Source organism: Periplaneta americana, chromosome 15 (genome assembly GCF_040183065.1).
Source record: "Periplaneta americana isolate PAMFEO1 chromosome 15, P.americana_PAMFEO1_priV1, whole genome shotgun sequence".
Taxonomy (NCBI): domain Eukaryota; kingdom Metazoa; phylum Arthropoda; class Insecta; order Blattodea; family Blattidae; genus Periplaneta; species Periplaneta americana.
The window spans coordinates 167615881-167640415 of NC_091131.1; the positions used below are offsets into that span (position 1 = coordinate 167615881).

Genomic DNA, 24535 nt, shown 5'->3' on the forward strand with positions numbered 1-24535 from the left:
TGAACTTGAGTGACTGAGCTAGAAGAACTGTGAACTGAGAACTGACAGTTCTGATTTGTAAATAGTGCTTTGTAAATATTAGTTAAGATTAACAGCTCATTGTTGTTCGTAATAGTCCAAGTAAATTGTCATTGTCGTCTGTGGAGTGCACTAACGAATACTGTGTTACTGTGTGGAGAGTAAATCCTATTGTTGAGATAATAAAATTACATTGTTGTTCAGTATCAAAATTTACAATATTAATTTATGAAGCATTAAATTTGATTTTACCAATAGCACTCCTGATATCTTTGACGTAAATAAATTCTTCCTTGCAGCTGTAACAGTAATTCAATTTTCCACATGGACGCCCGACGAGGAAGCTCAGAAAGCAGCCAAAAAGACGCTCGCCAAAGTTGGCCTCGATTTTAAGGAGTTCGAGCTTGCCTGCCCATTGAGTGAGACTCCGGTGACTTCATAATGCACCAATTGAAATTTATAGATTTCGTAATCAATGACTGCTATTTTTGGAATGGGAATAAATCCGGTTCCCCACGTTACATTGATGTTTTATATGTACAATATGTTAAGATTTTAAATAAATGTATGTACTTATTTATCTATCGTTTTTATTTATCTATTTATTGATTTATAAATTAAATTTTTTGCATGTGTCTCTTTACATTATCTTTAACGTTTGAAATCAAAATTGGTATTCAGCAAATTGATGTATAAGTTTGTAGCATTTCTGTTTTCTACGGCAACAGGGTTTTTGTATGAAATTAGTTTGGGATTAGTAGTCTGTCATTTAAATGTGATGGTATTGTATTACTGAATACATCTTGAATTGTTTCACGTGTAAGAAAGTTTGTGTGTCCACGCCTGTGAAGTAACGGTTAGCGCGTCTGGCCGCGAAACCAGGTGGCCCGGGTTCGATTCCCGGTCGGGGCAAGTTTCCTGGTTGAGGTAATTAGGTACCCAAGTAATCGATTCATTTAAAATCTAAATCATGTTATATTTTTAATTAATTGTATAAAGAAGAATTTTAATAAACAGACACATTAACACACTGAAAACAAACTGAAAAGATAAGCTTTTGTCATCCAGTCTGCTGGCAAAAAGTCTGAAAGTTAGAATTTATCATTTTTTTTCCTCGCTGTTATTTATACTCGCTTTAACATCTTGGTCATATCCCGAGTTAATCTTCTGTGTGAAATCCGAAGGCCTGTGTACTATTGTTGAGACTGGTTCTATTGTTGTGAACTAGATGGCGACTGTAGGCCTATATGTATTACTGATTTGTTATGAATATGATTTCGGTTATGAATGAGGCCGGTGATATTCAGGGATGTTGTGGCCCGAATTTCCTGGCATTTGCCTTACGGTTAAGGGAAAACCCTGAAAAACCTCCCCCAGGAAATGCAACCCGACTGGGGATCGAACCCGGTCCCTCTGCGTAAGAGACCAGCATTCTGAGCCCTACACCACAGAGGTAGTCACAACAGTTATATTACCGGTTGTTCTGTATGGTTGTGAAACTTGAAATCCCACTTTGAGAGAGGAACAGAAATTAAGGGTGTTTGAGAATAAGGTTCTTAGGAAAATATTTGGGGCTAAGAGGGATGAAGTTACAGAAGAATGGAGAAAGTTACACAACACAGAACTGCACGCATTGTATTCTTCACCTGGCCTAATTAGGAACATTAAATCCAGACGTTTGAGATGGGCAGGGCATGTAGTACGTATGGGCGAATCCAGAAACACATATAGAGTGTTGGTTGTGAGGCCGGAGGGAAAAAGACCTTTGGGGAGTCCGAGCCGTAGATGGGAGGATAATATTAAAATAGATTTGAGGGAGATGGGATATGATATTTGGGACTGGATTACTCTTCCTCAGGATAGGGACCGATGGGGGCTTATGTGAGGGCAGCAATGAACTTCCGGGTTCATTAAAAGCCATACGTTTGTAATTAGGTACCCAAGTAATCGATTCATTTATAATCTAAGTCATGTTATATTTTTAATTAATTATATAAGGAAGAATTTTAATAAACAGCAGTGGCGGCCGGTGAAACATTCTGGTGGTGGTGCCAAAAATGAAAAAAGTTGTACGCAAATTGCCCTAGTGAAATTAAGAATCGCAGTTCACGTTTGCATTACATTAAATAAAACACATTAATTAAACCACCTATTTTACCAGGTGTAAGTTAATAATGCATCTAGTAACAGTTACAATAACATTTCCGAAACTAATAACGAAATTTACAGATACAGATAATCAAAACTTTCACAGTATTGTTAGTCAAATACAAATAACTTTTATAACTAGTAAAATTACTGGCAAAAACACATGAGATAAACAATGGCATAGATAATAGAGAAACACGTTTGCACTTTATTTAACAGGCCGATGAATCCAAGGCAGCGACCTGAATAACACATGTTCATGTCCTGCACAGATCTCATGTATAGTTAACAGAAGCATCAATACTATAGCAACATTGTAGCGATATTTAGTTGCCGCAAAACAAAACAAATATTACACAACATTAACAAACAGTTTTACATAATATGACAAAATATTTATCTTTCTAAAAAGAACCATGACTATCTCTGCGTTCAATATAGCTAAATGGATGATAATTTACACATTCAAATCCAAGTTATGTGCATTAGTTTAGAACTGGCAACATTACATTAACATTTGGCGCGGAACTCTAACTCATAGACAAATAACGTCTCCAACAACCCTGCCATCTAGCGAAATTTCTACATTACTGTGCTCTAGTGGGCGGAATATTAATATCAAACTGAATTCGGCTCAAAGTCTGCCATAAGAAACGCATATAAACTAGAAGCAGTAGCCTTTTGTACAGTGTTATATGGACGCAGGTAGTGCCTCAGCGAAATGGCTCCAACGTTCGGAAAAACCCTGCAAGAGTGCGTCCGGATATGTGCGCGCGCTCGTTCAAATTAAATACGAATAAAATGCATAAACTATTACAACTGCTTTCTAGGATATTATTTTTGTTTCTTTCATTGGTGGTGCCATGGCACACTGGCACTACCCCAAAAGCCGCCCCTGATAAACAGACACATTAACACACTGAAAACAAACTGAAAGACAAAATAAAACGAAGTACTGTCTTGGCTGAATTACTAATACAAGATTTAAAAACGTCTTAAAATATTAGTGGTTTATTGTTATAATTAATGGTAATAACAATTGTGTGGTATTTAGTAGTAATCATCATAACATTAATAATAATAATAATCATACAATAACAAATATATCGGACACAGGGGCCACATTTTCCCAACCCTGGTTTACAAGAATCCGTTTTATCAACCCCGGCAATGAAACGAATACTCTTCTTTTATAATTATGTATATGTAAAATTCTTTAATAATTTGTCAAACAAAACGACGGTCTTGGCTGACGGTACTTTTGATTATGCTCCCAACCATTTCTATCAAATGTACACCAAACATTCTTGTATTAATGATTTCACCATTCCTGTCTTTTTTTGCCAAATACTAATACCATCAGTTGTCATCAACAATATTTCTATACCTTATACCTCTACTGTTAAAAATTGAGGTGTGTATTTTGACGAAAACTTAAGTTGAAACAATCAGATTACAAATATTACAAAAAAAAAAAAAAAAAGTATTGTCAGTTTTCCACTTCCTAACCCACATAAAACAACTCATCCCCTTCCTCTGAAAAAAAAAAAATCCTTATCCAGACTCTTATAATGCCGTTATTTGATTATTGCGATGTTCTATTAAGTGATATCACTTCAAATTAGCCATAAACCTACACCGTGTCCATATCTAATATGTACACAGTAATTGAAATGTATAATTTGTTTCGTAAAAGACGGTTATTAAATAAAATTGTGGAACATAGAAACTTTGAACATTTATTTTGACAAGTAGAGGCGTATACATCTTGATTACACAACTTTTACCACTGTATCACTTCGGATCCGAAGTAGAGGCGTGCTGTGTGACCTGTGAGTGTTTGCTTCGCACATCGAGATCAGTATTCGTGAATTACGACTTCGGCTCTCGGTTATATTCCGTGGATTTGGGAATCTGGCCTGGCTGTACATTGAACGGCTCGTCTCAAGCCAAAGAGTTTAGTAGTAGTAGTAGTAATGGTAGGCCTAGTTTTGGTGGAATTAGTAGGCCTAGTAGTAGTGAGACGTAGTTAGTAGTGGTGGTAATAATAGGCCTAGCTAGGCCATCAGCTATATTTTCACTAATTTCTTTGCATTTAATACAACCAAAACTGTACAATATGGAAATTACATGATTAATTCATTTATTGTGATACAAAACAGTTTTATACAGATATAATCTGAGGATTTTCTTATGCACTCTGCTATTATAATCCACTGTAATGTGATGGCAACTAACCCTTACATACATTGTTGAAATCAACCTTATAAACCTGATTAATGTGTTTCTGGAAAAACTTTATCCAAGAAATATTCCGACATTCTGTAAACACATTCAAAGGAGGAACTGCATTTGGAACATTCTTCCAAATGTTAAGATATGCATGCTTTCCTGAGCATCCTACAATAGTAGCTATGTTCGAACAATTATTTGCGGCGCAGTATTTCACCATTTTCTTATTATTTCCCTTCAAGTGTACTTATATTTATTCGTACTCCTCAATAACCATGAACTGCTTGCACTCCCGGCGAAGCATCAACTCCCTCTAATGGCGGCCGAACTGCGGTTCAATTTTGTACGCGAAACTGGTGTCCCTAGTTATATGTTACAAACTCTTTGTCTCAAGCCTAATCTTGCGGCCAGCCGCCATCTTAAGATACTACAACGTGTATGATTTTTTATACGTGATCGTGAATTACGAAAAGCAATCATAACACATTGCATCAGAATTTAAAAAGAGACATATCAGAACTTACAAGTGCTGCCCATAACATTTAAGTATTAATAGAAGAATCAACAACATTGGGCAAGCAATCTGCTTTAATAATGTATAATGAAACTTTCATACATGATCTTCAAAATCAAAATGCTGAAACAATTACAAGTGAACTTCTTAAATACCTTTTCTCATATGGTTTCACTGATAGTTACCTTCAAAGAAATATGATTTGCTTTGTATGTGATGGTGCAAGTGTCCTTGTTGGTAGATCCTCTGGTGTTGGGAAATTGCTTCAGAATAAATTGCAACAACCCAATATTATTATTTGACACTGCCTTACTCACTGTTTGGAGTTAGCTGTTCATGACTCTGTATCAGATATGAATGCCGTTAATCGCAATTTATGCCTTGTTTAGTCAATCGCCAAAAAATATGGCAGAGTTGCAAACAGTAGCCACATGGCTGAGTGTTGAATTAACTAAAACTGGAAGAGTCCTGGACTGTCGTTGGGTTGCTAGCAGTGTCTGCAGTGTGGAATGCATATTTAGCATTTATTACCTATTTCAGAGAAGCAGCTTTTAATCCTAAACAAACAACTAATGAAAGAATAAAATTTACACGACTATATAAACGAACGGAATCTACTGAGTTCCTGAAGGACCTAGCATTAATGCATGATGTTTTGGAAGAACTGAAAAACTTGTCCCTACAACTTCAAGAGCAAACTTGCACAATAAGTCGTGCAGACAAATTAATTAAAAGAACAATTCGGTACATAGAGTCGCTGAAGCAAAAACTAGGAGAAAAAGAAACAGAAGCTGAGAATGCATCAAAGAACATGCATTATCTAGAAATTTCATGGACGAATAATAAAAAAGTAGTAAATATTGATGGATTTCGAGAACATTTTGAATCCTCTGGATTCAAAATCCCCTAAAGACCATTTTGTTTATAAATGCCCACATATTGCTTGCTAAAAATGAATTCTAACGATTTATATAGTTTGAATTGAAAAAGCCACTAAATTTAAAGTAAAAGATTTGTTAAAAGTCACTGTTTGGTTGAAAATTCTCTCTGTTTGGAACCAGTTACTGTCAAAATCCTTCAAGTTGTGAAAGTGGATATAGGGGATTTTGAATCTGTAGGATTCCTTTCCAGTTTTATTAATAATCTTCAAAGGCGTTGCTTTAACACTGTTGCTTCACATAAAAAAAGTAAAAGTGGCATTCATGACACTGAAAGTTATGAGCAGATGTTGACAGATATTGACATTTTACATCCAGATAAGGAAAAAGGAAATATTCGTATGGCGAAAAAAAATAGAAGAATGTGCACAAGATTTCGCTTTGACGATGTGCGATCCATTTTAAATGGATTTCGAGAATATTTCGACATAGGAAGAAAGAAGATTCCTGTTTCATTAGTCCCTTTGTCGAATGAGGTAACCACTATTCCATGCAGCATGGCAGAATGTGAAAGAGGATTTAGTGCTATGAACGTTATAATTACGAAGTTAAGTACAAAACTTTTAATAAAAAATGTTTCTTCTGCAATGTTCATCAAACTTAATGGACCACCACTTTCTACTTGGAATGCTCTACCTTACGTCAAGTCCTGGTTAATCAGCTGAAGATCAACAATTGCGACATGTATCGAAGAACAAAGACAGTGAGAGCAGGGAAATTTGGAAGCTATTTTGACAAGGTAAATAATTAATATTAATGTATTGTTTGTCGTTTAAACTTTAGACATGAGTGAATTAACATGTAGGCTGTAGCACCTAAATGACCATGTATGCAGGCTGCAGGGAAAAAATACAGTGAAAAAGCTAAATAATATTATGTTGTAATATTTAATAATAATAATAATAATAATAATAATAATAATAATAATAATAATATAAAAAACGAATAAAATGTCATATGCTGTGATCTGGATTTTTTTTTTGTTCAGGTATAGTCCTGCCATTTTTTTTAGGACAACTGGTCTTAACGCGATAACATGCAAGCCAGTTTGACAAATACCATTCCTGTACAGTTCGTTTCAGAATTTTTGGCTCTATCAAACGACATGGCTTAAAATTAATTCCTAGCTATAAATATTGTGCACGCAAGAAAGAAGGTAATACGCGATTCTTCAGCAAGACTTCGCGACGACTTAATTAGACAACACCATTTCACTGTCACTGCCTAGTCAACATAGACCGGCTTGAACTAGCTTCACCTTATATGCCTTCTTATTCTGAAAGCGCTCTAATACATGTGAAGCGTTAAACATATTAGAGGGAAAATAGCACCCTTGCTGGAGCAGCAGCAGTTAGAAGTTCAAGAAGTGGACAGGAATACAGAGAGATTGGAAGGAGATCACCCTCCTCCAAAAGAAGCGAAAGTACGATTACATAGACGAATATTACGTGTAGTTGAAAAATACCCGCAATACAAGGCAGAAGGCACCATCGTTCGATACCTAACTATAAGCCACAACCTGGCAGGACATTTTTAAACAAATTGATATTCACAGATTTTTGAAACCAATTTAAATTCACATAGTAAATCAATGTTTTGGCAATCATGATTTAATTTTGTACCTATGTCGAATTAAGACGAATTGTTTATCTGCGACCAATTGTGCCCATGACCAGTTATCTGTGACGCATTGTCCAGAACCGGATAGGTTCGTCACTATGCGTCTATGATTTTACGAAGGGCATGCATGACACGTGCCTTTGTTCCGAAAAGAAAAATACCGTATATGTAATAATGTCTCATCAATGCCAACTGCACAAGTATAATTTAAATGAGGGAAATTGGAAAAAAAAATTATCTGGTGTGGCAATATTTGACATAATGCTAATTACACATCTACGTGAAAGACCAGATGTTGGCCAATGACTGTATTTTTTTTCCTTTGAATATTAACCTTGTCAATAAATACGTTCTGTATCATGTTATTCAAGAAATGATCATCTAACCAGGTTTCATCATATAAACGATCTCGCTATAGACATGGTAAACCCCTCATATTCAACGTCGTCTGGCCATAACTAACCCGACTGCAGAACTGAGGGAAAGTATTCAGAAAGTCTTGGAGAAGACCTGCCTCTATAAGACTTCAAACGGGAAAGACCTGCAGTGCATGTCCTTACCATAGAAAAAAAAATTGTACATATAAAATGTATCAATGCACGAATGCTATTAGTTTGGAGTGTTCCTATAAAATTTGTAAGTCTTGTTGCTGAAACACTAAAATAAGAATTGGTAACATTCCAAATGATAAAGTATGTTCCTCTGATGTGGATATAGTAAATTCAGGTAAATAACAATCAATGTTAATGTTACATACAGAAAAGCAATAGTACAATATGTATAATGGTATACTTTGTCTCCTAGGCAATCCTTGTTTAGAGAAAGTATTTAATAATAATAAATAATATTCCCTAAATATGTTGTACGCTTATTTATTGTAACATTAATTGTATCTCCATAAAAAATATAATATATTCATGTTTAAAACAATAGGCTAGTGGACTCAAAGACTGATTTTACTCTCGACATTAATTACAGGTATCTTTCGATTTAAGGGTTAAACATATATAATATAATGTGCTCTCAAATCTTAACAAATGTGGACGTAAAATTTATAATTGATTACGTTAATGTTGGAATTGGAAATTAAAAAAAAAAAAAAAAAAAAAAAAAACACACACACACACACAAAAACATAACAATATTACAAATAATTTGTTAAAAACTGTAATTTACTTTACTTCATATGCGAAATGCAAATTAATCGAACACAATTGTCTCCATATAAACATTATACCATTCCTTTACATCTCCTTGTCTGGTGACCGAACTCCATCCCTTGGCCACAGGTGAAGTGCATCTCTATCAGAACATGAAGTTGAGACATCTATAAAGCAGAGCTACTGCACTTCAACTGTTTCTGCTGCATGTAGACACGTATGGCGTCTAAGGTGCTCGGATACAGAGAAACACTTTTCACAAACATCACACTTGAATGACTGGTCGCCTGTGTGCCTGAGCATATGCCTTTTCAAACCTGACTTCTGTCGGAATGTCATTTCACAAACATCGCAACTGAAAGGCTTCTCGCCCGTGTGCCTCAGGCGATGCCTACTCAAAGTTATTTTTTGCGTGAAAGAGTTACCACAGACATCGCATTTGAATGGCTTTTCACCCGAATGCCTGCGACAATGCTTATTCATGTCGGCCTTTATCGAAAAACATTTGTCACAGTGGTCGCACTTGAATGGCTTCTCTCCACTGTGCTGCCGTTTATGGTAATTCAGTTGTCCGGAGTGAGAAAAACACTTTCCACATAATTCGCATTTGAATTGTTTCTCCCCAGTGTGCAAGCGTAAATGGCCTTTCAGATGCCCGGACTGCATAAAACATTTTCCACAAATATCACATACGAATGGCCTCTCACCTTTGTGCTTAAGCACATGCCTTTTTAGATTTATCTTATCACAGAACGACTTCTCACAAACGTCGCATTTGAATGCCTGCTCGCCTGTGTGTTGGTGCGCATGACTCTTGAGGCGAGCCGACACGTAGAAACACTTCCCACAAACTTCGCATCTGAATGGTCTCTCGCCTTTGTGTCTAAGGAGATGCAGTTTCAAACTTATCTTCTGCGAGAAACACTTTTCACAGACATCGCATTTGAATGGTTTCTCGCCGCTGTGCACACGTTCGTGGCATTTCAGGCTCCCAGACTGAGAAAAAGTCTTCCCACATAAATCGCATTTGAATTGCTCCACGCCCGGGTGAAGGCGTGAATGTCTTTTCAGATGCCTTGCCTCGAAGAAGCTCTTCCCGCAGACATCGCATTTGAATGGCTCTTCACCTCTGTGCTTCACGAGGTGCCTCTTCAGACTTATTGCGTAAGAGAAAGATTTCTCACAGATAACGCATCTGAAAGCTTTCTCGCCAGCGTGCTGTCTTTCATGGCTCTTCAGATGTCCTGAGTCAGGAAAACACTTCCCACAAACATTGCACTCGAAATGTTGCACATTTGTATGAGTCTGCAAATAACATTCAGGTGACAAAGAATTTGCTGAAACATTCTCAGAAATGCTACACTGCTTTGAACCGTCTGTTGATTCATTCTGAAAAGAAATTAATTTCCTTATGAACTATGCATCACAATAATGACAATCAACTGAATATTCGCATGCTCGTTCATCAAATGAAACTGAACATTTGGGACTTTGACTTACAGTGCCGAGTTCTTCATTTGGAATACCATCACACTCTGATGAAATAGTACTGCCCACGACAGCTGTAGTTCTAGAAGGAAAATATACCATGCGAGTACAGCAGCAGTAACACAGCTTCTTATATTTAAATCTGTATATTATGGACTACAATTAAAACCCACCAACTTGACTTTAAAAAATTATTTATATGGTACCGGTAACCAAGTACAGAACTTTCTGCTCTATAATCTGCAGAACAAGGTTAATGACATTTCTATCCAATCCTTAAGTTATGAAGATAGTCAAATATTCTAAGTCCACAAATAACAGATTCTTAACAGGGAAAACCTAAATGCACATCGCGTGTTCTGCCTGACAGCATTTCAGTTTTGAACATCTTAGGAAAAGTCACAATCTTCAAATCTGACTGGAATGTTTAAACAGTTGGCAAACATTAGTATGCACTTTGCATTTATTTGAAATCAATAATGAAAATATTCTAATAAAAAATAAGTAAAACGCGCTGAAATTATCAATCAGTTTTAGCGTGGTAGGCCTATATGGAGTAGCCAACATGAGTTCAAGAAGCAAGAGATTAGTTATGCTTCCATTGCAGGACACGAATAATTCTTAAGGTAAGAATAAATAAATTAGAAAATAATAAATAAGTGTTTGAATTACGAGGATATGGGAGTGAGAAATGCGTGGTAAATTTAATTTTAGATAACAACTGCAGCTACTACTACAACAGATGTGCACATGTAGTACACATTTTAAAAATAAAGTGAAAGTAAGCAACACAGAATTGATTGCTTGATATAGGATCAGATTTTTCTGATGTAGATCCCAATTCCATACCAGATGACGAAACAACTTCAGGTGAAGATAATTCTAGAAAATGGAATCAAGAAAGCATAGACACACACAAAGAAGAACAGGGAATTCAGAAGAATTAACAGGAACTGATATGGAGGAAAATTAATGAGTTTGTGAAAGGTGAATGAAGAAAAGAAGAAACGTAGTTTAGGATATCAGTATAAAATAAAAAACAAAGATAGACAAGCTAAACAACCAAAACCTGTTAACTGCCTTTGATGTCTTTTTAAATGTATACATTTATTTCCAGAAACACACGAATAAAGATTTGAAGATTTTATTGGGCATTAGATGATTACAAACGGCAGAAAGATTTTATTGTCGCGAATATGGAGAGCGGCATGCTTACCAGGCGAAGGTGACTTCGATGAAATATTATTTTTTGATTTGCATGAAATTAAGAAAAGAGTTTGCCAGTAATTTTTTCTTAAAACTCTCTGTCTAGGTCAGAAGTGCCCAAACTTTTTTTTATTTGGAGGACGAATAGCTACAAGTACAGATCGGTCAAGCGCCATAATATGTTATAACCTCCTGAGACCCAAGACTATATCATACTTCATACAAGTATATGATAGAAGATGTATGTGCAGAGACTCTAAGAATAGTACAATATACCTGCATTTGTGCCCTAACTGTAAGCCGCAAAATTTTTTCAGCATTTTTCCTCACGTCAGTGACTTTTTTTTGAAGTGCAGAATTATATTGAACTTTAAAAATAAAACAACAAATGTCTCAGGATCCAGGAGGATAATAAAGATAATTCCTTTAAATATACAGGCAGGAGGCTATACAGCGCAGCACTCCAATGCAACAGGTATGGCTCTCTTTCCGGTAAGGCGCTTCCCGCCTCTGCAAACACATTCAATTGTAAAATATGCCATTAATACTAACACTAAAATTAAAGGTCTGCTCACACCAACGCAGTACATGGGATGCGGGAGCAATAGTAAAATTTGTAATTCCACAATCACTGCGAAATTTGTCGTTGGCTTCACACCAAAGTGGAGCACATTCGCGAATATGGATTCTTCTGATGAAGAAGTACTTCTTCGTAAAGCAGGGATTAAAAAATACGTACAGAAGAAACTATCATTACACTATCTTTAATGAAGGTGTATAATGAATTATTGAGGATGAATAATGAAAAAACTTCAGGCATACAATATTGTACCAAATTAATTAGTCGTGCTTTATACCACTCTGGTGTTTTAACTTAATTTTGCTACCTATTTATTTGAAATTCTGAGTAATTGTATATGATACTATAATTCTATAGAACTTTATATAATACATTATGCAACGAGCCTATAATGGTAGCAATTAAGACGCAAGTATATTTTTTTATGAAACGAGCGCAAACAAGTTTCATAATTTTCATACAAGCGTCTTAATTACCATTATAGGCAAGTTTCATACGACTTTTTATGCTCGACCATATTTCGAACTTGAAATTATTCATAAGTTTTCATATTATGATTATGTAAGTCCGAATTGTGAGATGTGCGCAGACGCGAAAGAATTGATTTTCTCTGAGGCACGAATATCATTGACCTTGATATAACCTAGAGAATATTAGTCTTGATATAACCTGGAAATTGATTTAGAATTGAAAAACGAGATGACAAATTGAATTTATTTGAATATTATTTACAATTAACGCTAATTATTATGGTAACAGAACATAACCTTCTGCGACAGTATTGGATTTCCAGCCGCTGTGACATTTCCCTAGTTGTCTTTCGATTGCATATCCGAGAATAATCGAAAACCTGAACTTTAATGAATAGGTGTACTTTAATGACATGCATTAAAGGACTGCTCCCAGGTGTATAATTACTACATTTCGGCATGGTCGAGCATAAAATTATTTAAGTTGCTGTTGGGGGTTTAGTCAGACAACCATGCCACTATAGTCTGCATAATGTTATGGCAGACTGGAACTCGAGATTGAAATTAGACTACAGTACGCTATAATGTAAATTCAATAATGGGGAAGGCACTTTTACTTGGACGTGAAATTTAAAGCATATTACAAATATAAGTGTAAATTGGAATTCGTTGTTAAGAAAGAAGAAGTTGAAGTATCTACAATTATAAAAGAAAAAATGGATAGTTAAGATATAGCAAATAATACAGAAGTAAGAAATGCAACTATTTACAGTACTGGTAAGAAAAACGGAAGCAAAACATATGTAAAAATGGAAAAATTATTTAGAAGAGGCACTAAATCATACAATTTTAATTTTAATTTCAAAGCAATCAATTAACTAAAGCAAAGTGAAAAATCAAGTAATAATAAATGTGACTCCTTTGCTCATATGTATACGATGCAAATGAATTTCAATGAAGAAATAACTTCTGGTTTTCTTTCCACTATGGACCTTTTCACGTAGACATTTGGACATTGTGGACTTTTCTGTAGTACAGATTGGACTTTTATTGGCACTTTCAGAGGATAAATAAATTAATGAATCTCTTAAAATAAACTAAGCATCTTATTTACAAGTGGCTATTTTAGTGTGTTATCCATTACTGACTGAATTAGCAGTATTAGTAGTACGTTATTTACTCAGTGACTAACATTATATTCTAAGTAACTATGGCGGCCATAACTACAAGAAAAGAAATAATTTCTACTTCAAAACTACCTTTTAATAATTCCAAATAATAAATATAATTTCATCTTCCAAAATTTAATATTCACGAAATCGCTATTAATAAACAAACATCCCCAATCCGATTAGATAATACAGTAATTATACCTGCATTATAAGATTTAACATTCCTATTAATAAGCATGTGACATGTTACCATAGATTAAGATGACTGTAAAATCATTGTATCATTGTTAGATTGATGTACACTGACGATGCCATGAATAATTGTATTTCAATAATCCATCAATCAATCGATCCATGCATCCATATTTACTGTGTTGGACACTGTATAGTGAATAGTCACATGAAGCGTGGTGTTGTAGTGATAGTATATAGTATCTATTTTAATTCCAGTATAGAATTTTTGGTCGATCGTGTTTTTAACAACCTTATCGATGTTGTTGGTAGACCTCGTAAGTTAAACCCTAGATCATATATGTAACAGATAACTCCTCGCTGTGTTAAAATCGGCAGCACTTTGAAGAGAACAACCGCCAGGATCGCCACCCATCCGTCGTAAATGAATACGAGATGGCAGCACAGTCGCTAATGCAATTCAAATGGGTATTATGATTATGACGTGACTCCTTATGTAACAACTAGATGGCAGCGTTATAAACGTGACAAAAGTTGTTAACTTCAAAGCCTATAACCCCGACATATCTGTTACATATATGATCTAGGGTTAAACTTACAACACACATGCAGTAAGTAAATAAATCAAATCAACTTTTATTTATTTACTTAAAAGAAACAAACTATCAATGTCGCGCACCATTACGTGCTATGAGGATACAACTAAATGTCTTCTGATACCTGTACTCTTCCTAAATTCATTTCATGGAGTGGAGATGGTTCGAAAACAAGAATTGATGTTGATAAGATGTAAGCCTGAAAACCATTTTTGACGACTTTCAGTCGTTGCTCTGAGTGCTCATGGAGTCGTGTGACTGAACGTGAAAACATCCATGGAGTAAAATACATACTTAAGCATTGACCTATAAAACTCATTTTGAAATTTTGTGTACCTATGTCTAATAATACGCAAAGAAACATTAACAGATTTAATAATGTCCTGGATGTCCTCAATATTCTCGGCAAATTCAACTGTTTCCCAAGTATCAGCAATTTTCCTTATGTCCACGAAGTAAAGTAAAGTCAAAATGAAGATTTTCAGCGACTTCGAAGTAAAGTCACAATTCGAGTTCACAGTACGCACTTTGACGAAAGTTGATTTCAAATCAAGTTACAGATTTGATAAACAGACCATATTAGATATCATCGTCATATTTCAACATGCATTGGTGAATAATAATAATAATAATAATAATAATAATAATAATAATAATAATAATAATAATAACAACAGTCTGTTACACCAATAATTCAACTTATTATATCATTTCGATTTTACACTACAGGTAAGAATTAATGGCTTAATAACAATTTTGAGTATTTAGCTCTACAGAGGATAGATTACACAGTTCATTTATAATCGTGTTGTAAATTACTGCGATCGTCATAATACTGTTTTCTGCATTTGATTTCAGGCAAATTTAAAGTAGTTTCTGCACTTGCAGGGAGCAAGTCTGCCAACTGTGAGCAGAATATATGTCTCTTTCATAGTTTGTCACTGGTGGCATCTTATTATCTTCCATGTCTTCACAACTGTTTTACAATGAAATAATTATTCTAATATAAAGCTACAAAAATGGCTAGCAATCGTGTAACCTGAAACCGATGTTCAATTGTTTCGTCAATTTCTGACTCAAAAGATGGCTCTATTTGTGGCAATGCCTACTCTATTTCAACTATACATTAATTTAATTCGTTTAGAAGACCATGATTGTGATTGCCAACATTAGAATCAGATTGTTAAATCTCGACTTACCAAAGTCAAAGTGAAGGCCTCAGAAGTATTGCCTACGAATAGAACTTTCAGCAAAGTTAAGCTTTGCTACGAATGTCTTCATCCACAGTCTCGTGCATGAACACGATTCTTACAATATGTTTAATGTTAGAGAATTTGTAAGAATACTTCAGTTATAAGTTATACTGATTTTATGCAATATGATGATTCTATTATTGATCGGCCATGTTTCACTGTATAGCTGATTTTTGGATACTCAATTAACTGATAAATTTAGTAAAAGTATCTTTATCACAAACTGTAAATGAAGTAAAAACAGAAAGTAAGCTTCCAGAAACTTCTACATTCATACTGGCTCTGAACAGGATGATTTATTATGGACTCTCTGGCTCAGAAAGAATTATCATAAATATCAAAAATAATCCAGGAGGTACTATTTTTAGCAGCGTCAAAGCATGAGGACATGCTTTAAAGGCAGATATATTTCAAACAATGTTAAGATAAGAATGTACAGATACGAAAATAAAATTCTGACCTACTCTTGATAATGCATACAGCACTACATTCCCTGTCTGTGCAACACTAGAACCGGACAGTCATGAGGGGATGGACACTTCATGCAGATGACAGAGTTTGTGTCCTGTCATAAAAGTCTGAACGACGTGCAAAAGATCATGGGTTCAGTCTTCATGGATGACGAATTGTTTTGTCTTAACATAAAATTGTTTCAGACAACTGCGACAAATGTTTGTTAGTTTTTTTTTCTTTATGTGGAATAAATTATTTCCCATGTCCCATGGGATTGTATTTGGCTTGACCCCAAAAAAACAACAGTATAAAGAATATACAGCATATCGGAAGATCCATTTTGTCCTCCTAATTAAAAAAAAAGTTAATCATAATAAAGAAATAAAGACATAAGAAACACTGGAGGACCAAATACTTCGTCCACCAGCCATCTGCTTCTACAACTGCTCTCATCCACTGAAGTATGGAATCGACGAGACTGTGGAACAATGGTTCTCGATCCATTGCAAGGTGTTCCGACATATTGAGAACTAGATTCCACAAGTTATCCTGAGGGGGGTTGTTTTTTAAATTCTCGCGCCCCCTCACTTTTAGTTCTGCCCACACATTCTCTATTACGTGCAAATCTGGCGACACAGGAGGCCAGTTGATCACTTCCGACTTGGACCTTCCAGCAAACAAGGCTTGAACATCTCTTATTGTATGCGCAACAAAGTTATCCTGCTCAAACAATGTTCCTTAGGGATAATGTCCCCAAGCAGCTGGGAGGAACACGTTCTCCAAAATGTGTTGGTACTGCGCCAAATCCAAGTGGCCAGGGACTCTCTCTATGACACCCAGACCCGGCATGATACACTAATGTGTCCAGACAGTTCTCATGTTGCGGGTCTTACTTCGAATCTGAGTCTCGATAAACTCCAATAGGTCCATTGTAATCGGTCGAAATGCTGGTCTTGCCAGAGAAAATAACTCTCCTCCGAGTCGAAACTGTCACAACAGCAAGACGGTCTACAGCTTCTTCCAATATCATTTTCTCTTCAGTTGCTTCTAATATTATAATCTATTCTCAAATGCAAATCAAGCTTTCAGGTATAACTCTCTGTAAAGTTGATTTGAATAATTCAAATCAACTTTAGAGGGAGTTATACCTGAACGCTTGATTTGCATAATACACGTCACTGTTCATTAACAGAAAACCACAATTTAAGTCACACAGAGTTAGTGTGCACTGAATGTTGGTTTCTTGATTGTTGTCAGCCCACTTTAAGGTCTGTGCGTATAAAGGGAAAAATTGGATTAGTGTCTGGTATAGTTCCCGGGTAGCTCAGTTGGTGGAGCATTGGTATGTTAAACCAAAGGTCCCGGGTTCGATGTCCGGCCCCAGAACAACTATTCTCAAATGATTACGAACCATTCGAGAACAGCCTGGAAAGCCAGACGCAGCCTGCAGCTGACGAGCAGAGCAGAAGGGCTCTGCACGAGACTCTATCTTATTCTCTTGTAGAAATATGCGATGTCCAGAAGAACCAGAACATCTCCCGAACTCCCCATGATTTCCATAATGGCAAGCCCACCCCTAAGCCATATGCCAAGTCTACGACCTGTCTCTCAGACTGAAAAGCCGTTTTCGATCAGAGCTATCAGCTGAATTCTCTGCCCTCTGTGGTCTGTCATGTTAATGAGGCATGGCTTCACCACGCACATCAACATAGCTACACGCCTAATAATGATAACGGCATGGTTGAAGAACAGTTCAATCCAGTATTATTTTATTGGTATTAGAAGAAGATATATTTTCCATACTGATAACAAAATCGTGAAATTACTCAATCAAATGAATGACAAAGTCGTTCAGTAAACGAACACAGTAAGATAATCGTGATTATGACATTCCTCAAACACTGGCATTAGAAAACAACAACAAATTTATTTAGAAAAAACTAAACATAATTCGAGAATAATTCACTGTTCTTCAGTTTTCCTATTTAACATAGGTTGTTTTTGAAATCAAACATTCAAATATGACCAAGGAGAATGTCCAATTAGAACAAATAAGGAAGTAAAAAATTTGTATAACGATATTCATTCTGATGCCGGTACTGTTACTGATATTGAACTCCAAAGATTTGAATGGCTTGGACATATAATCACAATGAAAAGTTACACAATATTAAGAGTGATTTCTGATGCAAATGTGGGTGGGAAATTAAAAGTTCGCAAGCCGAAAATAAAATGGCCATATGATTATATAAAAAAATGATCAGAAAAAAAAAGGATAGACATCTTTTGATTGGAAATTGGAAGGCTGTCACTGGGAGGCAAAGAGCCATTATGTCAAACATTGTGATGATTGTAGAGATCATGATGATAAGATTTTGTACCATTTCAATCCTTAAGATAAACTAAGTTATAATTTAAAAGTAATTATTTCCTTATATGAAATATAACAATCAATATCACACTACAAACTTATTTCCTACACCATAGTTATGAAGCAGCAAAACCAAAGACATAGAAAGTGATAAGGCACGCATTATTCTCACCTGTCAGGTAATTCTTCATCATCTGGTGAAATTACTTCCAGCATTTGCTCTAGTTTCACTGTGTCCAAGGCACACGGCTCTCCCTACAAACGGAGGGTAAATGAATGTTATTTACACGAGGTAGAATTTTTCAGTAGAAAATAACTAAGTGGTACTAATATACATGCTGATATCCCGTTCACATCCAGCTTTCCATCATTACTGTAAATCTCTACTAACCCTATCAATACCATCAATCGTGATCATCTTGTGAAACAAAAGACAATTGCACAACTACAAGGATAACATTTTTTTTTATCCAATGCCACCAGGTTGTCTTTTCGACATTTCTGGTCTTCTCTCCTGGCCGTGGCTTAGTTGTAACCCACTTCTGAGGTTGGGGCGCCTGGAAGGCAGAGTTACATTACCCCGATGATGTGATAGGATGATTATGATAATGTAGTGCCAGGAGAGGTCTTAAATCTAAACTTAACCTAAATTCCAGACCATGGACGAACACAGGAATAATCCCCTTTAAGGAAAAATTCCTGTGCTCTAACCGGGAATCGAACCCGGGACTTCATGAACTATAGCCAGAAGCTCTGACCACTAGACCATGAGGCTGGTCACAAGGATAACATAAGATGGTGAGTAATTCGCTTGTATTTCTTAATTCAACAAAGGTTACTTTGATTCATATCTAATCTAAAGTATTTTGTCCATATAACTTACATAAATGGCAATTAAAATATTGGAGAATCATAAAATGTGCAGCAGCATAATATAATGTATTGTAATGTAATATAATATACAGTATGAGTTAATATAATATAATATACTTACATACATAATACATACATACATGTTTTCAACCAAGGCAGGTCTTTCACTGCAAACCCAGCATTCTCTAATCTTCCCTATTTTCTGCTTTCGTCTTAGTCTCCGCATATAATTCACATATCTTAATGTCGTCTATCATCTGATATCTTCTTCTGCCCTGCACTCTTCTCCCACTCACCATTACTTCCAGTGCATCCTTCAGTAAGCAGTTTCTTCTCAGCCACTGACCCAACCAATTCCTTTTTCTCTTCCTGATAAGTTTCTGCATCATTGTTTCTTCACCCACTCTTTCCAACACAGCTTCATTTCTTATTCTGTCTGTCCATTTCACACGCTCCATTCTTCTCATATCCACATTCCAAAAGCTTCCCTTCACTTCGTCGTAATGTCCATGTTTCTGCTCCCATACAATGCCGTCACACAAAGCACTTCACTAATTTCTTCCCTTAGTTCTTTTTCCAAAGGTCCACATTTTCTATTAAATGCTCCCTTTGCCATTACTATCCTATTTTTGACTTCCTGACTGCAGCTCATGTTAGTGCTTATAGTACACACAAGTATTTGAAGTTGTCCACTTGCTCTACTGTATCATTTAGTATTCACAAGTTTATCTTCTTTATTTTTCTTCCAACAACCATAGTCTTCGTCTTGTTTGCATTTTTCTTCATCCCATACTGCTCATAGTTTCCATGTAGCTCCAGTAGCATATCCTTTAGTATCATCCCCTCTTCTGCTAATAAAAACGTATCATGAGCAAATCTTATGCATTTTATTCTTCTTCCTCCTACTATCACCCCTCCCATATTCTGAAAACATATCTTCACCAAATCCTCCAAGCAGATGTTCAACAGGGTAGATAAAGTCCTCCTTTGCCTATTTCACTTCCTTCAGACATTTCTTCTCCTATTCTGACTTTAACTCGTTTTGTATAAAGGTTAATGAACAGCCTCCTCTCTTTCCAAACCACACCGATTTTCTTCAGGATGTCCTTCAGTTTGTTTCAATCCACTCTGTCAAAGGCCTTTTCTAGGTCCAAAGATACTATAAACACTTCTTTATTTTTCTCTAGGTATCTTTTGCCAATTGTTCGTAGTAGTCCAATTGCATCCCTTGTGTTTTTTCTCTTCCTGAATCCAAACTGCTCTTCTTTCAACTGTCCTTCCATCTTAAAATATAAACGTCAATTCAGTATTTGCAGGAAAATCTTCGCCGAATGCAATATCAGGCTGATAGTCCTGAACTCATTACATTTCTTTGCAACACCTTCTCTGTAAAATCTTCAGGTCTTTCGTTGCATAATGATAGAATTTCCTTCTTGCCTTCACAAAAGCATTTCACTAACTCAATGGGGATTCCATCAATTTCTGTTGCTTTTCCATTCTTCATTTCCCCAAGCACTATTTCAACTTATTCTCTTACAATAGAAAATCCTTTTTGTCTTCTGACAAGGTTGCTTCGTCTTCTATAGCTAAATTATTTGGACGATTCCTGTCTCATATGATCTTCTATATATTTCGTTCATCCGTACAGTATTCCTTGTTTGTCTGTTATTTAATTTCGTATTTCGTCTTCTTATAATATAATACAATATAATATGAAAAAGGCAGAAAATAGGAAATATTGGAGAATCCTGGATCTGCAGTGAAAGACCCGCCTTGCACAGAAAACTATGAATGACTGAATATAATGTAATACAGGTGGCAGAAATGAAACATAGGAGACATGCACTTCACAGCAAAAAGAATGGACTGACTCTGTGCAGTTCACATGTGTAAACGAACTTCATTTGAAGGCAATGCTGTAATGTTCATTTATTGGAAATCATCCATCTACAATCTAGTGAACCTCACAAGGTGTAGATGTTTGAGATGTCTGTTTTCCATTTCATATGTTGTGTGATCAGTGATTACCTCCCAGTACAGTAAAAATGTTACTTCAGTAACTTTTTTTATTGATTTATTTTAAATGTTTAATGTTCGTTGCAAGCAAGCAAGCAAAAGCAAGCAAGCAAGCAAGCAAGCAAGCAAAAGCAAGCAAGCAAAAGCAAGCAAGCAAGCAAGCAAAAGCAAGCAAGCAAGCAAAAGCAAGCAAATAATAAATAAACAAATAAATAAATAAATAAACAAATAAACAAATAAACAAACAAATACATAAATAAATAAATACATAAATAAATAAATAAAAACAGAAAAGGCATCTGGTAGGGACTACTATCTCGTCCATACAACTGTCCTCATTCTGTATGGCATGGAGTCCACAATATTATGGAACAGGTCTCCAATCACTCCGGCTGTTCTCGATGCAAACCATAGAAACGGTTTGTTGACGGAATGCTGCATGTCCATCATATTCAAGAGTAATGCCAAGACAGACCGTTTTATTTACAGACAGCAGTACTGCTTGGGAGAAGGGGGGGCGGTTATTTACTGGAGTTTGAATATATACTGTAAGAGATGTTGCCACATGAATCTAGCTTTGCGAGGCATATGATGGGGAAATTTGTAATTAAAAAAATTAAGATAGTGGGAGACTAGAACCTTGAACTAGTACTATTCACTCATTGTGTAGACTCGTGCCTTAATGATCTACACTCTTGAAACTTATACAATAGAACCACGATTATCTGTCACCCTATTAACCGATTGGCGGATTATCGGACTGTTTTTTCTTTCACTCTCTCTTTTTTTTTTTTACAGCACAAATATGAAGTCCTATACAATTACTTGTTGGAGGAAGTGTTTTTCCCAACTTGTTACTACCTGTTTTCAAGAAAATGACCCCAAGAACTTTCACACAATTGCAAAACCCGTGTACAATTCAGTCTTTGTTCTGCTGTTGGAATGGACGTTCTGTGTAATTTATGTAAAATATCTTCCATGAGTGTCGAAAGAAAATGTGTTGTGCTAAGTATAAAAAAGGGCAAATAATTAAGAGATTTTGGAAAGCAGAAACTATCTCATATCCAATCAGAATACGAGATTGGCGTTACAACTATGTGCAATTTCATAAAAAAAGATAAATTGTATAAAGTATGAGTGTGTAAATCTACAACATGAGGCCTCTACTCCTATCTTTCGGAAGACAACCATCACAAGGAGTTCCCTTAACCCTTAAAACCCGTCCCTGATAACCAGACTTAAATTAGTGAACTTCTGATCAACTATCTAGCATGTTAAACACAACACCACGGAGAAAATTACGAAACTATAGGCCTAAATATTATGGACTTCCTTTATAAATATATTTTATGGAACGGATTATACGATTTTTTCGATTAACTGTTCAGTCTACCCCTTCATTACCACGGATAATAGAGGCTCTACTGTAGTAACGGATCAATATAAAACGTGGTTTTCCTGTTCATCTTCAATTAACTGTTTTTGAATATATCAGTTATATTGTTATTTCTCTCTTCAGAAGCCCTGATGCATCTAAAATCAGCACTCTATTCCATTTTACAACATATTTTAGGCTTCTAAACGAACTACAGCAAATTTAAATGGTTTAATTATGTGTTGTCTGGTGAAAGGCATTTTTGACGAGCTGAGCCTGCACAGTGTTATATATCTGGAACTTATCAATTGTCGGCTGCGCATTCTTTTTAGCACGAAGTGTACATTCGGATACACAAGAATGGACCACATGAGAAATTGTGACATTATGAAGGAACTACAAATTGAACCTAACATAGATAACCTACAAAATTACAAGTGAATTCGGAAATCACGTATAAACAGAATGCCTAGATTCAGAATTCCAAGTCAAATGTTGAATTACTGTCCTATGGGCAATAGATCCTTCGGCAGACAGTTAAAACATTGACAAGACACTGTAACGGTCAGTAAGCCCAATACATGGAAGGATGATGATGATGATGATGATGATGATACAATAAAACATAAGCTATCGTACACTGAGAACATGCTAAAGATTCAAGAGCAGTAGGTCAAAAAGATGAATGAAGAAAAGTGACAATTTATAAATAGAGGAAAAAGCTGCAAAATGATTAACTCTTGAGCAAAGATTTTGTATAATCAAAATGGAAATGTGTACCTTGATATTACACTTTATCCTATCCTATCCTATATATTTGCTCCTTGCCGACAGTAAGACTGTATTGCGAGGATTATTTCTTTTAATTTCAAACTTGAAGTCAAACAGCAGTTCGATTTCAAGCTTCTTTTAAACAAATAAATAATAAAATAATAACGTTTCTATCATAGAACGAAAGGAAGTGCCAGTATAGTTGTGTAGAGATGAACATAATACAAGTCAAACATTGGAATAATAAGATCAAGCACATCCCTCGAGCTTCACTCACCAAAGCTTCAGGTTTCACAGTATGAAATTCAAATGGCACTGCAGTTTCTTCAACCTTAATATCTGCAGTTTGATGGTACAAGTGGTCCACATATTCCTCCTTCACCCCAGTCACATACAGATCCGACAAATTCCCAACCTGCTGAACCCGAAGTCATAAATCAGTAACCTATTACAGAGCATTAGAAGTTCATTTCAAATGTTACAAGCTGCTCTCTGGGTTCGCACAACAAAGACTAGAAAAACTCAAAGAAGAATATGACCAGTATTTAACAGGCACATAGAAAAGAGAGAAGTAGAGATTCTTGTGTGAAAGTAAAACATACTTTAATATGAGTTACATAATTATAATTAGAATATAATAGCACATTCATATAAAGTGCCTGTAAATGTCCAGTATTTCATTACAGTAAAGGTGTGATTGGCAAGAAGTGACGTGACTGAGCCATGAGAAGGACTGCACATGCGCAGTGGGGAATTGTTCAGCCACACAACATACGATTCCAGTTGACTGAGAACAAGACTAATTTACAACCACACGAATTGCATTGTTTGAAATGTTTATCAGTATACAGCAATGGCATTTCCAAGTACACAAGGCTTTGTTTTACAGTAACTGAATTAGTGGCACAGCATTCTTCTTTGTATGATTCGCATGTCTTCGAATTCTTGCTAACTTCTACGTAGATTCCTCCACCCTCAGTACATAACTCAACCGTTCACATTCAGTCCAAAAAAAATTCACGAAATTTTCTCTCATCCTTCTTTAGGTGCCTATAAATTATATGATTCCAAGGCAAAATGTGATATGTC

At 35.7% G+C, this 24535-nt stretch overlaps 1 protein-coding gene across 4 annotated transcripts in view; it reads right to left on the minus strand.

Moving 5' to 3' along the window:
* Positions 1–8327: 8327 nt before the first annotated feature.
* Positions 8328–24535, minus strand: part of LOC138715517 (zinc finger protein 227-like) — a 32831-nt gene continuing 16623 nt past the window's right edge. For 2 of the 4 annotated variants that reach the window (XM_069848530.1, XM_069848532.1), the window contains exons 3-6: positions 23724–23861; positions 18584–18666; positions 10131–10200; positions 8328–10019 (exon numbers count right to left, since the gene is read on the minus strand). In XM_069848530.1, the coding sequence (XP_069704631.1) occupies positions 8811–10019; positions 10131–10200; positions 18584–18666; positions 23724–23861 (1500 nt within the window). In that variant the 3' untranslated portion in view covers positions 8328–8810. Of the gene's footprint in view, positions 10020–10130; positions 10201–18583; positions 18667–23723; positions 23865–24535 lie in introns of all 4 variants that reach the window. The other 2 variants (XM_069848529.1, XM_069848531.1) reach the window with 1 other exon arrangement.